The sequence below is a fragment of the Dreissena polymorpha genome, chromosome 11 (assembly GCF_020536995.1).
Source record: "Dreissena polymorpha isolate Duluth1 chromosome 11, UMN_Dpol_1.0, whole genome shotgun sequence".
Taxonomy (NCBI): Eukaryota; Metazoa; Mollusca; class Bivalvia; order Myida; family Dreissenidae; genus Dreissena; species Dreissena polymorpha.
Genome location: NC_068365.1, coordinates 63,520,796 through 63,539,178, shown reverse-complemented (window position 1 = coordinate 63,539,178; position 18,383 = coordinate 63,520,796). Strand labels below are relative to the sequence as shown.

The 18,383-nt window shown below is 35.7% G+C and overlaps 1 protein-coding gene across 1 annotated transcript; it reads left to right on the top strand.

Moving 5' to 3' along the window:
- The first annotated feature begins 10,793 nt into the window (after positions 1-10,793).
- Positions 10,794-17,872, top strand: LOC127849900 (potassium voltage-gated channel protein Shaw-like). The gene is made up of 3 exons (XM_052382650.1): positions 10,794-11,425; positions 16,594-17,530; positions 17,823-17,872. Exons 1-3 carry the CDS (start codon positions 10,898-10,900, stop codon positions 17,870-17,872), a joined length of 1,515 nt encoding a protein of 504 aa, XP_052238610.1. The 5' UTR covers positions 10,794-10,897.
- Positions 17,873-18,383: the final 511 nt, after the last annotated feature.

Here is an 18,383-nt window from a genome sequence, read left to right as displayed (position 1 = left end):
AAATAGTACTTGTTCTGCAGACAATATCGTGAACTTTGGATACAGTTGGGGCTGAAATCGTCCAGCGAGTATATCCAACCAGCTACTAATGCGCAATGTTTAAAATATAGCCGCGTTCGGTAAAAACGGTGTTTAATGCATGCGAGTCCGCATCAGGTTCCAAACTTTCCGCTGTTAGTGAATTTTTCATTTTGAAACCAGAATCAAGTGAAGGCGAAAAATGTCGTCTCGGATAAGCCTTTGCAGACTGCATATGCTAATCTGCAGGGGTCCGTCTTATCAAAGATCGTACGATAATGTTAACTTACGATTGAATTTTGTAATTTAAAAATATAAGTGATTATGATCTGTGTGTTTCAAATATAAAGGATATTTGACAGTTACTTTAGAAATGAATGGAAATATTCAACAAAAGTAATTATAAATGTGACGTTTACATATTTATGGCGCTTCGAAAATTGCATCGTAAGGTGAGAATGTCGTACGATGTTTGATAAAACGGGCCCCTGGGTCGACACTATTCGCTCATGCTTTTATTCCAGTTTCCCCAAAACGAGAACCTAGATATGTACTAAGTGGTTCGGCATGTTTGGTGATATGCGATTGAAGATGCAGTGCACGAGTTTGCTGTGATTAAAATGTCTTAGGACAATTATAACAGGTTTTTGGGTGGTCACATGCTTGGTCAGTCGTCAAACATTTAAAGTTAGTAAATATAAGTAAAAAATGGAAAACCACACGAAATCGACAAATTTGCTGTGTCTGGAGTGTATATTTATTACGGAATATGTGTGTTGTATTCACACGTTTTAACCTTTGGTTAAGTCTGTTATTATGAAAATCAACATAGGTGATATAAGTTGATTCATTTGTACTCAATAGCATTTCTAGGGTTAATACACTATATAACTAACCAGAATGTTTCCGCTATGCACTTCCGTATGTTATGAGCTGATGGATGGTTATTCTTACAGTGCATGCTTACATTACAACACATGAGAAAGTTGTCATATTGCGACGACAAATGCATATATTTACCTATTTATGTATTCATGGTGGCGAATAACCACCCGAGTTTTTCAAAATTAAAACCTTTCCCTCAAGCGATTGAATGTCTTGATAAAATACACGGTATATGACTATGCGTTGTGTTTGCCAATAGAACCAGTTCAAGTGTTTAATGTATACCTATTCAATGGCAGGGTGCAGAAATAACGGGGTTTACACAAGGGCTGGACAGATTGTGAACACACCGTTAAGAACTTTATTTTTTCAAATATGTCAAGTTATTGAAATATATTTGCAAACATTTTGAGTGCATAAAAGAGAGGGTTTTTAGCAGTTTGTGTCGATATTTAAGTAGTACCAAAGCCGACAGTGACCAATCGAGCGAATGTAAGTGTATTACGCTATACAGACAGATTGGTGGTTCTAGCATATAACAATCGCTTTAAAACAAGTGGGCGACATAACGTGCTTATGTCATAACTAACTTAACAATGCATCATTGGAATTAGTCAAGTGCTTTTATCAATATGATTGATTTGATATTTTTATGAATGAATCTTAGCATGCGAATATTGCCCTATGACCTTTCTGTAGGTCTCGATGTCAGCTTGACTACTCTACGAAGACAGCTTTGCTAACATAAGATACGTTTAAGCAAATAAAAGCTCGTAGAACATGCGCTATATGATTAAGCAGAGATTGCTCACAATAAACGATCATTTAAATATTTTTAAAGGCTAAAGATACCGTAGTCGCCTCTTTAAGATTAAGGTAAAAACACACTTTTTTTACAGTGTATTATTATTTATCACTTGTACATTAGTACAAAAACCATAAATAACCCGTAATCGAGTTCCGAATACCAACTATTGTGTTGGGATGATACGTTATAGTTGAAACACAAGCGAGCAGTGAAATTTTATGAAGAGACAATTGCTTGTTCTAGCAACAACGTTCTGTTTGCATGATATTAATATACCTTACCGTCACGATAGCGGTCCACCGAGACAAGGCGATAAGTTCAATAGAAACTGTACCTGGTGAATGAAAGCACTTTTTGTGCTTTGTACAAACTATGATATTTTTATTGCAACGTCTATATTATATAGTTGATTGCGCTTGAAACAAATGTACACTTGATCTATGTTCATTGCTTGGCAATCGGTCAAATGCCACAAATAATGTCTCATCATTTTATAAGCCGGCGATAAGTTTCTGTTTTTTCTTTTCTCAAAATGAATTAGTATATTTCTGATTTTTGAAAATAAAATGTTTAATTTGAGACAGTCATTTTCCTATGAGATTGACTTTATTTCAACACAATTAATACACCAGAAAAATAATGCTTTTGTCTATAAATGACACAGTTGAAGTTTCTGTTTTGAGATGATTAACCATAAAAGCTATGTTGTCCTGTTCACATTTCTTTCGCAGTTTCAAGGTTTTAATTTCGAAGGACACACCAAACATATTGTTGTTTTTTTTTTCAAATGCAGCATCAATAGCTGCAAGTGATGCTCCTTTTGTTGTTAATCTTTATTGCAGTCGGTTCCTGTTTTCGATCCTTTGAAGGAAAAGCAATACATTTCCGTCAGAAAAATCTAATTTTTTATTCTTGAATTGGAGCTAGATTCGATTGCAACGTGTTGGACATGACTTGGTAAACTGGCGTCTGATCGATCCGGATCGAGTTACATTGATTGAACTTCACTAGACGCTTTGAGCCGTGACTAGCTTCTGATCGATCCAGATCGAGTGACATTGATCGGAATACACTAAACGCTTGAGCTGTAACTAGCGTCTGATCGATCCGTATCGAGTGACATTGATCGGAATACACTAGACGCTTGAGCTGTAATTAGCGTCTGATCGATCCGGATCGAGTGACATAGATCGGAATACACTTGACGCTTTGAGCCGTAACGAGCGTCTGATCGATACTGATCGAGTGACATTGATCGGAAAACACTAGACGCTTGAGCTGTAATTAGCGTCTGATCGATCCGGATCGAGTGACATAGATCGGAATACACTAGACGTTTTGAGTCGTGCAATTGATCTCACAGAAGGTCTGTATGAAATCTGTGCTATGTTCCTGATAATGAAGTTTTAGAGGAGGTACATTTGATCTTTCTGTAGACAGGGTGCAGTATCAACGGTTTTTTTCAAGGGTTTACAACGCGCTGGGCAGAATGTAAACACACCGTTGAAACTTAATTTTGCAAATATCTCAAGTTATTGAAATCAATTTGGAAAACTATTCAGTGCATACATTTTGTCTTGCAGTATGTGTAAACATAGTATTCAATCCAATTTCGATTGGTTTATTGAATGGTACTAACAAAACACATTATCTTTGAAGTTTGATATTTGAAGCGCGAGTCTTTAAGTGCATGTTTCCGTAGAAATATTTTCAAACACTTATTACATGACACATAATATAACCCTAACTTCAAAATGGGGATTGTTTATCTAACTTTAAACAATCAACACACACTTCATAGCTGTATTTCGTTCCTTCGAAATTTGTATCGCACCCTTCGGTTTTGTTCAACTTCAAACCTAATCAAGTGTTATAAAGACTTTGTAAATGACTCACATAGACACCAGCACTGTTGGTTGTTACATTTTACCCACATTCCTACGGAATCTCGCTTCTTGGGCTGCAATGAAACTGCTGTCGTAATATTATTTGGACAGATATTCACATATGTGTCTCAAGTGATCCCATATAACTAAGTTTATTGTGCATTTAAAGGGACCTTTTCACAGATTTTAGCATGTATTGAAGTTTGTCATGAAATGCTTTAAAATGATGAATGCAAACATTGGAACTAAATAACTCCATTAAAAAATAATATAATTTACAAATAAAAAAAAGAAATCCACAAATGAGTTCGAACCACTTGGTATAAAAAAACTAGCAGTTTGAACACTCGACCATCCGTGCTCATGCATGTAATGGTGTATTTGTAACACTCTATAATTTTCAGGATTTTAATTCATCATATTTAAACAATTGATATTTTAGAGCGTGGTAAATGTGCAATATTACTGTTTCCTCGCAAATATCACAAATACAACGAACATTTGCGAATAATATTTTTTTTACAATTTTGTCAATTTACCAAAACGTGAAAAGGTCCCTTTAAGTCACCAACTTCACTGAGAAATACATCGACATTTCTGAACTGAAATTAATCATTTGACAAAGAAGTGCAAGTGGGCGTATATGGCTGAATGACGTCAATGATATTTACTGTTTTGATGAAATTAAGAAAATAAAACCAGATTGTTCCAGAAAACGGACATCTTGTAACTTGATATTAACGACTATATCCACATTGTTATTAGCGGACTAATTACTGTGTGAGGTTTAACCAACAACACAAGTACTTGGAAATTCGATATGGCTGATCATTGGTTTTCGACATAAAACATGGTCTTGGGCGGACAGCCGTCTGTGTCTCACGTGTTTGAAGCATTTAGGACATTAATATGTTTTCATTACAATGGTGAACATAACATGTGTTTCATAATTTAATACGTCTTAATTTTGAGCATAGGACTGTTTTCATAAAAGTGGACTTAGAAGTCTTTGCATATCTGTTGAAATAAAAGTGTTGTTATAATTTTGAACTAAGCGCTGTACTAATAAATTTTGGCACAAAACTGAAAGAACTGTGGTTTTTTAACTGGACAAAGATCTGTTTTCATAACTGTAAGCAAAGACGTGTTTTAATAATTTTGAACTTGGAGCTGATATGAAGGAGTCATTTTATCGGACAGTCGGTCATTTTCCATAAAATATTGCATTTTTTTCTCACGTCTGTTTTTCATATTTTTATTGCGATTCTTTCTGTCTATAACAGAACAGAACAGAACAGAACAGAACAGAACAGAACAGAACAGAACAGACAGTTTATTAAGACTTATACAAATATAATACAAAATATTGTCAAGTGTCTATATATAACAACGTATGGGTTAAAAAAATGTAATCTTACAATTTGAAACAAAGTATAATTAACAAAGTAATACGAATTTATATTACATAGTTTAATATCATTTCACAGGCAGTACGGAAAAACTAGTTTTCGTTGACAATATTATTTGTGATAGAATATCTAACGATAAGAGCTTCCTTCATACATGTACACACATTGATAATTTCAAGTTTACAAGTTGAGTTCAATAAAGAATGGAACTTAAAAACTGATGGATTCACATAGTAAACAGGTTTTATATATTTTTGCCTTATTTAACGGAAACATGGACATAGAATTCATCTCCTATGTCCCTTTGATCACAACATTTACAGTATCGTTCATTACGAGGAATATGGTAACGTGTGTATCTTCCAGTTTGAATTATCAAAGGGTGGGCAGAAGCCCTTAGTTTAACAAGGTATGTACGCAAACTTTTTGGCAGTACATCTGAATACGTTTCGTATTCAAAAGTTGTTTTGAATATCCTGTACATTTCTTAAACAGAACTATTATTCATATTGCCAAACCATTCTTGTTTAAATGTATCTATAATTCTACATTTTAATTAACACAGAAACGACTTTGCATTTATCATATTTGCATGTTCAAATATATATGAATATCCATAATCATTTAACAACTTTTTTACATTCGATACCCAATATGTATACCCTTTATCAGAATCATGTATCGCTTGTTTATACACAGTTTGTATAATAATATTTTCTCTATTTACAACTTTAAGCCAATATTTTACAATAAGAACATATCTATTTACATAAAGTGGGTGTCTACCTAATTCACCATACACCATTGCATTACATGTATTGCTTTTAACATTTAACAACCTTTTGCAAAATTTTAAATAAATGCGTTCAATATCTTTAAATTTATTAAAACCCCATATCTCTGATGAATAATTTAAAATCGAGCCAACGAAGGCATCAAACAATTCACAAAAATATCTTGGTTTAAGATCGTACTCTTTGCATTTAAAAAGCAAAGTATTCATAGCCTTAAGAGCTTTTCCTACTAAATGTTCCTGATTTAATATAAAACTACCAGTATAATTAATAATAGTGCCCAGATAGTGAAAATTATCGACTACTTCTATAGATTCCCCATTAAATGTCCATTTCTCATCTTGAAGAATTCTACCCTTTTTGCGGAAAACCATTTTTTTAGTTTTGCTAGTATTAACAGTAAGTGCCCATGACTTACAATAAAGGTAAAGATTGTCTAAATGAGATTGTGTTTCTTCTGGTGATTTACCCAAAATGGCCATATCGTCTGCAAATAACAATATAAAATGTAAAAAATGTTCCAAATCCTCAACAAACAATGAAAAAAGAATAGGAGACATTAACCCCCCCCCCCCTTGACGTAGATGTGATATACACATTGTTTCTGCCCATTCGTCTGCAATGAATTATGTCCCTTGAAAGTGACTATGTTTATAGCAGAAGTATTAATGTTTTTAGTTTTAGGACCTAAATACTACATATTTCACACGCGATTGATATGAATCTTCAAATATTTGCCATGACCTTGAAATGCATGCACAGTGCTCCACTCATTTCTGAGATATTTGCCCCTAATAGTTGTCATAGCTTTGCCGGGGAACAGGTGTTGATTAGTCATGTTTGCTACAAAGCTGTACGTTTAAATTTAAACCAACTTCGTTTTATAATGAAAACTTGAGTTTTTAACTTTGTTTCAAAGGACTTGTTAACGCTGCTACCATGAGCAATAAGCCAAAGTAACCTAGGAGAAACATACTTATTTGTCATAAGAAATCTAGCAATCCTTAAGTATGCCCCCCCTTTTTAATACCGACATTCTATATCACCATGGTACTCATAACATCAGGTATTCTTCGCCGCGTTTGTGACAAAGTCTATTTAACTTTGGCTTCAACATTCATTTGCAATCGTAATTTACAATACATGTATTCTTATTGTTAATCTATGAACTATTTATTTCAACGATACATTGAATATAATTCAATTCAATTGCGATAATTGTCATCATAGAATCCCTTGATGCACTTACTGTGCACGTAAATTGCAGTTATAGTGTAGAGCATGCCCGTGTGATTTACACCGAAATACCATAATTAGCGTGTTTGTTACGCACAAGAGGGCATTTTCCGTACTTTATCGAATAATCGGCGAGAACGAGCGTGTAAACACCGGGTAATAGCAATACTATGGACTCATAAATAATTAAACGTTATTTCTCGTTTGATATATCCCGCTATACTATTACCTCACCGCTGGGGGTTGTTTAGAGCATTCATATTTTATAAGTCCAGATAATGCAATTTAATCGTATTACTGAGTCGAGTGTTCGAGGTGTTTTATGGACCATGATTAGTGAAAAGACACAATATAAGGGGGAAATTGTGGCTTCAACAAAGAATATATAGACGCTATAAGTACCTACGGGTTTCATCGGAGGGGATAATAGGTTTATTCCCATTCAGGCCGTGTTTTCATCTGTGCGTCCTTCAGAATCGCAATCCTGCAATTTCGCCAAAATGGCTAAAGCTATGTTGATAAAACTCGGCATGTAGATATGGGGCTATATGGGGATCATGCAGGTCATGTCAGTATTCTCGTAGGACACAACGTATGGAACCTGGTTACAGAAATGAGTGAAAACTATGATCCGTATCGTGCAATAACTCCATAAATACTTAAGGCAAGGGCAATAGGGTACATACTCATACGCCTTATTTCAGTATTTTCCTCTGACAAACATTGGTATTGCTTTTGCTTCGGATTTATCATTTGTTGTTATAAAGAATTGTAAATAATATATATATATATATATATATATATATATATATATATATATATATATATATATATATATATATATATATATATATATATAATGTCGCATATGCGAATGCAAGTGTTCAAGAAACATGGATTGATATTTGTGTCCAATTAGCGCGTTATTTATCATCACCGTTATATACAATATCCGCTATGTACTGTTACCGTAAAGTACAACCGCCGTAATGTTATTTATTTTCATAACTTAGTATCAATTTGTCAAGTTTCGAGAGTACAGATAGTACGAGTTCTGCAGACAATATCATGAACTTTGGGTACAGTTCGGCCTGAAATTGTCAAGCGAGCATATCGTCTAAAGTGTTCTACCAGCTACTAATGCGAAACGTTTAAAAGAGAGCCGCGTTCTGGAAAAACGGGGCTTAATGAATGTGAGTATGCTTCAGGTTGCAAACTTTCCGCTTTTATTGAATTTTTCGCTTAAAGGTTGTCTTTTAGAAAAAAAGAATCAAGTGTAGGCGGAAAGTGACGTCTCTGATAGGCATTTGAAGACTGCACATGCTAATCTGGGACGACACTTTATACGCATGCATTTATCCCATTGTCCACAGATTGAGGCCCAATATATGTTCTAAGTGGTTCGGCGGCGAAGGTAGGCCGTGGTGACGGCAGGTTTGGTGATATGCAAAGAGGTCTTGCATGAGTTTGCTGTTAGTAAAATGTCTTAGGGCAATTAGAACAGGTTTTTGGGTGGTCAGGTGATCCACGTCGTTGGTCAGTTAAACACTTAAAATTAGTAAATGCAACTAAATATGATGGGAAATCAAATAAAATTGACAAATCGGCTGTCCCTGGGAAGTGTGTTTATTACGGAATATGTGACTCGTAGTCACACGTATTAACCTTTGGTTAATTTTTAAAATTCAATCATGAACATCAACATCGATGATTTAAGTTGATTCATTTACACTCCATAACATACCTAGGGGTTAGTACACTATTTATTTAACTAACCTAAACGTTGCCGCTATACACTTCCTTACGTTATGAGCTGACATATGATTATTCTTACAGTCCAGGATTAAATAACAACACATGTAAAAGTTGTCATAATGCGACGGAAAATGCACATATTTACCTATTTATGTATTTATGGTGGTAAATAACCGCCAGAGTTTTTCTAAATTACTACCTTTCTCCCAAGCGACTGCATGTCTTGACGTAATAAACGGTATATGACTGATTGCAAATATAACTTATTCAATGGCTTGACGTATACATTTTCAATGAATGAGGCGATGATTTAAGAATGTGAAGACATGTTCAAGACACCATACAGTTCAATATATATAAGATAACTTTTATACAGTCCCCATCCTGTCATGATATTCTGGCATACACGGGCTGTCGATATTTCGCTCATAAAACTCAATGGCAAGAACAAATGATTACTGAATAGTGTTTGTCAGTAATTCTGTTTGTCTATCCTTTATAAGAGCCCAACAATTTAATTACGGCGGCCGTACTATCGAATGGCTGAACAAAGTATTATATTGCAACTCCAACAAAAATCCACCAATGCATATCAATGTTTTGATCGGCAAATGTCGACTAGACTTTTGTATAGAGAATAAAAAGGGAAAAGGAGCCTTCGCGTTACGCCAATCGATAAGGCCGGCTTTCTAGAAGTAATCGATTGAACTCTAATACATAGGCAAGCAAGCAGCGCTATAGATAATAAATTATTGAAAAAACGTCGCTATTTTGTTTTATCGTCCGCATTCGTGAGAGCGTATATATTTGGTGTTATTGGAAAATAGTGGTTTAAAGTGTGTTGTATTGTACCCCGTGGCTGAATAACACCTATCCTTAACGTCATTTATTTGGCAATTACAAGAAACGCAAACTAAATTTTATCGATTATTGATGAAATAATATCCTTTCCGCGGAAGGCTGTTATTTCGCCTGGCACACAACACAATGCTGTGAATATTTGTTGTGCTGGATGGTGTTTTCTTCAGACAGTTCGGATAGTTAATGTGTATGGCTCGTTTTATGGGAGATCTGTATTTTGCATGTTGAGGTTACTAGACATCAACCTCCATCTAGTTGTGCATTCACGGAATTCGCATAAAAGTAATATATTTGTTAGTTTGAATGTTTCCATCTTATATGCGCAGATTCTGATCTGAAGGGTCACGTCTTAATTGATGACGTTACTAATTGTAACACGTCACCTTTAATAAAACTCTTTACTTTTACCTTGAAACGAGGCACTTTACGGCTAAACATAGTCTTGGATTACGATGAAAGTAAGTTTAAAACAAAAAATGTGATTTATGTTCTTGGGAAACCAATTGAAATTTGTGACATTAGTTAACCGCAGCAGTAGGAAAATCATCATCATCATCATAATCATCATCATGAACAACAACACTACTAACTAAAGTAAATAAAGAACGAAAATTAAAGCAACGTGGGAACGTATTCGTAGCGTTTTTAACTGCTGATAAGAAGAATAGTACGTTTGTCTATTTATTTTGGATACATGGTGATTACAATGGATTATTGAAAAAAGTTGAACCTTACGTCTGTTTTCATTTCACACGCGTTATTCACGAGGCGTTTATGCAAGAAGTGAGTCATTACAATCGAAATAATTCGGAGTGCTTTGTTAAAAATGTTATCGGCGTCCACGCAAAAACACCTCGCACACACAGTCCGAATAGCCTTATAGGTTCTATATAGGATTTTGTTTTGTGATCCAACAACGTAACTACGTGTTGGACTGATAGATCTTACGTATATAAGGCAATACTTGAAACATTTTTATATAGTGTACGATAATTATAATAGCTGAATGTGAACACGGAACGAGTAAAGGATGTTTTGTTTCAAAACAACGTAATACGTAGCTAAACTGATACGTATATTAGGCAATACTTGAAACATTTTGGATATGGCGATGAAAAATTATATCAGATTGTTATAGTATCTGAATGTGAACATGGGATGATTAAATGACGGAAATCGTGTTTACACGGTAAATTACGGCACGCAAACGTTCTTTGCCTGTTTTCAAGCCATGTGTGGCCGGAAATGAACTCGATGAGTAACCAGCAAGACGCCGATAACCGCGTCATTGTCAACGTCGGCGGAATACGTCACGAGACGTACAAGGCGACATTGAAAAAAATCCCGGCGACGCGCCTGTCGCGCTTAACGGAAGCGCTCGCGAACTATGATCCGGTACTTAACGAATACTTCTTCGACAGGCATCCGGGTGTTTTCGCACAGATCTTAAACTACTACAGATCCGGCAAGCTCCACTATCCGACCGACGTCTGCGGCCCTCTGTTCGAGGAAGAGCTCGAATTCTGGGGCCTGGATTCGAACCAAGTCGAGCCTTGTTGCTGGATGACCTACACGACGCATCGGGATACACAGGACGTTCTGGGTATTCTTGACCGTCTTGACCTAGACACCGATAAGCCGACGGACGATGATATTATGAAAAAATTCGGCCTTGAGGATCAGTACAGGACGGGCGATCTTAACTTCTGGCAGCGAATCAAACCTAAAATCTGGGCGCTTTTCGATGAGCCATATTCTTCAAACTATGCCAAGGTTTGTACCACTTAAAGTATACAAAATGTTCATAATATTAAGTCACATTCATAATCTCTTTGATGTGATCAAATTATACACGGAGGCCATTTTCAGGCAGAACTAGGGCTTACATGAGTAGTTAACTGTAAAAATAAATCTTAAAGGGATATGTTAACAGATTTTTGGCATGTTTTGACGTTTGCCATTAAATTCTTTAAATTGATACATGTAAACATAAGAACAAACGAGCTCCAGTATAAATAAAAAATAGAATTAAATAAAGAAAAAAAGTAGTCTACACCTTGGTTCGAACCACTGACCATTAGAGTAAAAGTTAAACGCTATCACACAATATACCAATAGAACATTCAAAATTATACAATCGCTTCGCGTCTGTAACGCTTTATAATTTTCAGGTTTTGTATTCGTCAAAAATGCATATGAAGATATTTTACAGCATAGTAAATGTTCAGTTTTAGTTTTCTTGCAAAAAACATAATTTCAACGTAAATTTGCAAATCAATTTTTTTTAATCTTTCAATTAATCAAAACGTGAAAAGGTCCACTCAATGGGAAAAAAATGACATACATGTTTAAAACTCTAAAATAATACTTGTGTTTCTGTCTGAAAAGACTTGCATTGTTTGAAGATTTTTCCAGTTTAGTTAAGTTGCGCTTTGACAAGTGGTATTATTAACTTTAAATGTGTTTTGTTCTAGTGTTTACTTTGGACTCAGTTACGACTACAGACAAGTTTGGGCTTTGTGAAGACTTCGTGCCTCTCTCTCTAGGAACATAAATAATGACAATACATGTCAATAATAACCCTGCTGCGGTTACGCGGGGGAAAACTTCCAATACGCACTTGCTATTTTAACAAACACAACTATAAATCCCCTTTTTTACCCCGGAAAGTTTCTCATACAAATTAAGAAACAAAAGGTTAGCTGTCCTTGAGGTGTTGTTGTCGGTTTTCATTTTTTCGTAATAAATATTCCGCACATCCGCCATTTTGTCCGAAATCCGCCTATACTATAATAAAACTTGTTTTTCGGATAGAAGCAATTCCACACAAAAACGGATAAAACGGATCAAATCATCGTCTGCTTCCAATATGACATCTCCATCTCTTGTCATTGCTGAGCTATTTGTGTAAACCATTTATTTTGGTTGCCATGGTAACACCGATTTCTCCCAGCGTCGGTCGCACAGCTATGTGCATATATACAGCACAGTACTTGATTTTTCATATTTCACTATTTCGATAGATGGTTTGTTTTGTAGCTTAATGAATGTGCGTAAAGTGACGCCAAAGATTAGCCCTTACACACCGCACAGGCTAATTATGGACGCCGCTCTCCGCATGGACTGGTTCTGTTTTTTAGACAATAATTTTCTCAAACGAAGTAATTCATCACAGCGACAATTGAATACTCGGATAAGCCTTTTAGACGGCAAAAATTACTTTTGGACGACACTTTGGACGACACTTTGGACGACACTTTGGACGTCACTTCGGACGACACTTTGCTCACATACATTAAGCCCTGATTTCACAGAGCTAGCCTCATTTATTGTATATATTGACGATTTCCTTTCAATGCTCCATTCCAAGTTAATCGGAAAAACTTGCTGTGCACCCCCGCATATCTGCCGGAGGAAATAACACATGGTTCAATAAATAATGCAAGAATTACATGAATACACGCTAGCGCGTATAGTTGTAAATCCAATTAAATCGATGTTTTCAACAAAATGAGTCGCATTCTGAAAAAAAAACTTGGCTAAACGTACTTTAAGTGTCGTCCCAGATTAGCTTGTGCAGTCCGCCCAGGTTAATTAAGGACTTTACGTTTCGACTAAACTGGATTTGTTTAAAGAAGAGACGTCCTTTAAACAAAAATCCCAACACGCTACAAGTGTCGTCCAAGATAAGTCTGAGCGAATTGCAAAGGTTAATCGGTAGAACAGGTAGAACACTAAACGCTCATGATTTATGCCCGTATTTCACGGTTAATCGGTAGAACAGGTAGAACACCAAACGCTCATGATTTATGCCCGTATTTCACAGAACGCGGCCATATATGGTTATTAATAGAAAGCAAGTCACTGCTGGATGATTAAAGGGACCTTTTCACAGATTTTGGCATGTATTGAAGTTTGTAATTAAATGCTATATATTGATCAATGTTAACATTGGATTTAAAAAGCTCCATTAAAAAGAATAACAATAATAAAATTACAGAAAGAAAAAAGGTCACCCTCAACTGAGCTCGAACCACTCACCCCTGGAGTAAAAGTCTATCGCTTAGAAAACTTGACCATCCGTGCTCATACAATGATTGTTGTATTTTATACTTTATATAATCAACTCTCGTAGTATCACAAAATATAACGACAACCGCTGCACTCTTCAAATTATATAAACGTTTCGCGTTGCACCGCTCAATAATTTTCAGGTTTTTAAATTGTTAAAGATTCATATAATGGATATTTTAGAGCATTGTAAACGTTCAGTATTACTGTTTCCTCACTTATACCATAACTACACAACAAAATTTCGAATCTGAAACATGTTTTCTTAATGTTGTAAATTTACCAAAATGTGAAAAGGCCCCCTTTATGCTTTATGTTCTACATTACACTGTAAACGAATGTGCTTGTACCATCATTACCCCCCAAAAAAGTGTGCAAATGTGTCGGTTTAAAACATATAGAAGTATGCGGGGACAATGGAATATGGTATGTACAAATATCCCATGGGATAAGATTAATCTAGTGGAGTAATAGAGCATACTATGCTTGTGTCACTGTGTTACTTATTTTTTCCTACGAGTGGAATGAATGTTTACACGTCGAGCATTGCCGAGCTGTGTAAGAACTTTCTTAAAGAGTTCAGACTCAAGTACACAATGTAACTAACATGGCATTATAATTATCATACTATTTTAAAAACATATGTAAAGTGACATAAACGCTTAATTCTTATTCGAAAGATATTAAATTAACTTACTCAAAACTTGCGTAGACATATCAATATTGCTTGCGATCTCTCCCGGTTACAAGAAGAGAAAAGAAATAGTCCTTAACATTTTAGTTAAAAAAAAAGAGTAACGTGACAAACAATCGCTATATAATTTATTAAAAATGTAATAAGCATCCATATGTTGCACACAAAAATAGAGCGCAGAAGGTTTTGTTCATGCTTAAAGTATTGTTTCAACAAAGTAAGTCACCAAAACAATTATTTTCGAATACACAATGTGAACCACTACGCTAAGTCTGATGCAGCATTTATCTCCGCCGATATTGTTTACTTTAGTCTATAAACAATTCTTCGTTAACTCTTCTGTTTACGAATTTGTACTAACTAACATATACAAGTAACACGTTTGCTACGCTATGCTCTTCTAGCCAAAGTTGTTTATGTATTAAAGTCAACATGTTTATTTGTCTTTACTTAATTGTTATGTTTTCTTCCATGATGAATTGAAAATCTGCACGCGGTATACACGGTACATTTGTTTATCGCTTTCCTCCATTTCCACTTTACATAATTCGTTTGAAGCAGGCAATTCGTTGTAGATAGGCATTCTTTAATCTACAAACAACCTATTACTCATAGAAACTACTCTTTCCATTCAACGTCAATTTCCGTCGAAAAGAGAACGAACAATGCACCATATTTATACAATTTATTACCCTTTTAAAGTCATGTACACTGTTCGCGATTCGTAACTTATTAAACAAAAACTCTTTATTTATAACATTGAGTTATTTGAGTACAATCTTAATTTTTTTAAGAAATCTTCTATGCAATATAACGGGTTTCATTCGAGCCATATATTTCAACACTTTTATTCCCATTTTGTTATAAAAATAAATCCTAAACACACAAATACGTGACACTTCATTGCAACTGCCCTTTAAAACGCCTCGACACTCGCGTCCTTGAACTGTATGAAAGATGAAATCCAGTGACGCAATCAACCTTCGCGTAGAGATTTGACCGGATTCAGCATAGTTTCATCAAATCCCTGCCTTCATAATCAACCACGTAATGATAGCATAGCCACGTGGTACAATAATTTTACCGTTGTTAGTTTTGCTTTTTTCATAAAGTTAGGTAATCCATATTTTTAGTATGAACCTAAACTGCAACACTATTTTCAAAATGTTAAAGAAAATGATACTACTTTTCTTAATATAATTCTTAAATCAATAAAATGATATCCTACAAATTCTGGTAGGATTTTCTTGTGATGTGAGAGCAAGGATCGACAACTCTGCTCGGAGAATGATACGCAATGTCAGCTTGCAAGCGCTTCCAGTTTTGCGATTAAGGTAAATCATCAAATGAAACGCTGAATTGGATGAATAACTTATTTGTAGACGGTACATTTAACGGAAATGCAAGTATTCAAAGTACGTATATAATGAAAAATGAAGAACAACAATATGGATGAAGATACATTTTAACGAGTTAAATCGTCTACATGTCTCAACTGCATTTGACCCTTAAACCGAAGTTTAAGGTAACAAAATAGTTCGGTACACAAAGAATCAGATCAAATCTGGTAAGCATGTAAAGCATAAGTGTACATGATACCTAGAGTTTTCTTCTATAAAATCATTTAGCTGTAGGGAAGAGAGCAACAATGCCGTATTGGCAATGCATTGCGCTTGTATCAGTCGTACCAAATATATTGAAGGTATACAATAAAATGAGCACACTTATGGTTTGGTCCAAGCAAGAAAGAATACAACAGTTCAAAACCAATCACATTAAAGACGTTTGTTAAGCCGGAAGGAATTTAGTTTTTACATACATTTACAATAATGACTTTGGCTCAAATTTTCGAATCAACATTCTCAGACATATAACACAACATGGCTTTCGCTCAACGAATTCTTTGGCTCAGCACACGTAGTGAGCCTAGCAGCTAAGACAATACAGACTTTATGATCTATAAAACGGTTCACAAACTCTTGTTTGACATCAGTCCCAGATCCGACAATATATTGGCACTAAGACCTCGACTATTATTGCGATAGGCTGTCCTACAATATATTCCATTTTAAATTCCTGCAACGATACCAATTTATACGACACGCGAACACTTATATGGTACATGAACATGTTTTAAATATATTGTCCCTAACCGTAACCCTAACCCTAACCCTAGTTGTATCCTTTGTTTCAGGTTATGGGAGTGGTTTCTGTTTTCTTCATCGTCGTCTCCATCCTCTCGTTCTGTCTTAAGACTCATCCGGACATGCGCGTTCCAATCATTAGCAACCTGACGACCAACTTCACGCGAGGCAACATCTCATGGCGACTGGAAAAGAGCAAAACGGAGCCGCACGAGTCCTTCTTTTATATCGAATGCGTTAGCAATGCGTGGTTTACGTTCGAAATTATTATACGTTTTGTCGTAGCGCCTGGGAAGCTTGACTTCTTGAAGGCGCCTGTCAACATAATAGACATGGTCGCCACGTTGTCATTTTATCTCGATTTTCTCCTCACGGAGCTACAGCAGGAGAGTGATATTTTAGAATTTTTTAGCATCATTCGTATCATGCGACTGTATAAGCTCACCCGGCATTTTGCGGGTCTCAAAATCCTGATTCACACGTTTAAAGCTAGCGCTAAGGAGCTCGTGCTGTTAATATTCTTCTTAGTGTTGGGCATCGTAGTATTCGCGGCGCTGATATATTACGCCGAGCGCATTCAATACAATCCAAATAACGACTTTGAGAGCATCCCCGTCGGACTTTGGTGGGCAATTGTTACCATGACAACCGTTGGGTACGGGGATATGACTCCAAAAACGTACGTAGGGATGTTTGTGGGGTCCTTCTGCGCTTTGACCGGCGTGCTCACCATCGCTCTACCTGTTCCGGTCATCGTCAGTAACTTCGCTCTCTTTTACTCACATACTCAAGCCAGATCAAAGCTTCCAAAAAAGCGACGAAGGATCCTGCCCGTGGAGTCCAACAGGGGGCCTAAGGCACCCCAGGGGGTCGGGGGGCATCCAGGAACAGGTCCACAAAACCGACGCATGAACGCAATAAAACATTCGCCACATCCTGGGGCGCTGGACGATAAAATAGGACGGATGGGTAAGTTTTGCTTTTCTGGCTGATAAACAAGACATAACCATTTGGTTTAGTAAATATTCTGATTTTGTTATAATTTAAAGTGCTAAATAACAATTTTAAGTGGCTATACAGGCTTAAGTTTAAAGTAACGTTTCATATCATTGATGTCACTTATTGAAATATAATCATGAGTATTGCATACGCTTGCATTCTGATATACGTCTAGTAAAACTTTTATTACCTTCGACGTCGAGATCATTGAGTTGACACACATCCCATGTTACAATTATGAAATCGTCTCACCCACTTGTAGTTATGATGCCTTTTCATTCCGCCCCATCCCCCTCACTTAAGTCTACGTAATCGCCCTGTAAATATGTGTCCGTGTCAACATATTTGTTACAGAAATTAGTGAAAATCACGAACGTTTGAACCAATTGACCCAGTGTATGGTATTTTTGTAATATTAATAGTGGATTTTCGAATTACGTCCGTTATATCTATCTATGTTTTCGGAAAATTATTTTCGGATAATTGTTAGTTTTATGTTTTCGGACATATTTTTATGAAGGAGAATTTTCTTATTATACAGAGGTCGACATTAAGGTGTATACTGTTTTTATATCGTTTTATAAACATGCGATCGATTAATTTGTAAATAATTTGTCAATATTCTTAAATAGAATAGCAGATTTAATTCCATACATTTCTGATTCATTGATGATTAGCAATGGGAGGAGCTTTACAGGAAATGCTACCATTTTGTAGTAAGTTATGACGCTGCACGCATGAAAACATGATGTAATCAATCATGATGTGGCATTTTTACTTAGGTGTTTTAAGTTTTAACATCCAACTAACGTATGATATAGTG

Bases quoted from the DNA above. Each gene is read 5' to 3' on its own strand.
- LOC127849900 (XM_052382650.1), top strand. From the start codon at position 10,898: ATGAACTCGATGAGTAACCAGCAAGACGCCGATAACCGCGTCATTGTC. The intron at 11,426-16,593 runs GTTTGTACCACT...CCCTAACCCTAG, and splicing joins ATTCTTCAAACTATGCCAAG to TTGTATCCTTTGTTTCAGGT. The intron at 17,531-17,822 runs GTAAGTTTTGCT...ACCCACTTGTAG, and splicing joins CGATAAAATAGGACGGATGG to TTATGATGCCTTTTCATTCC.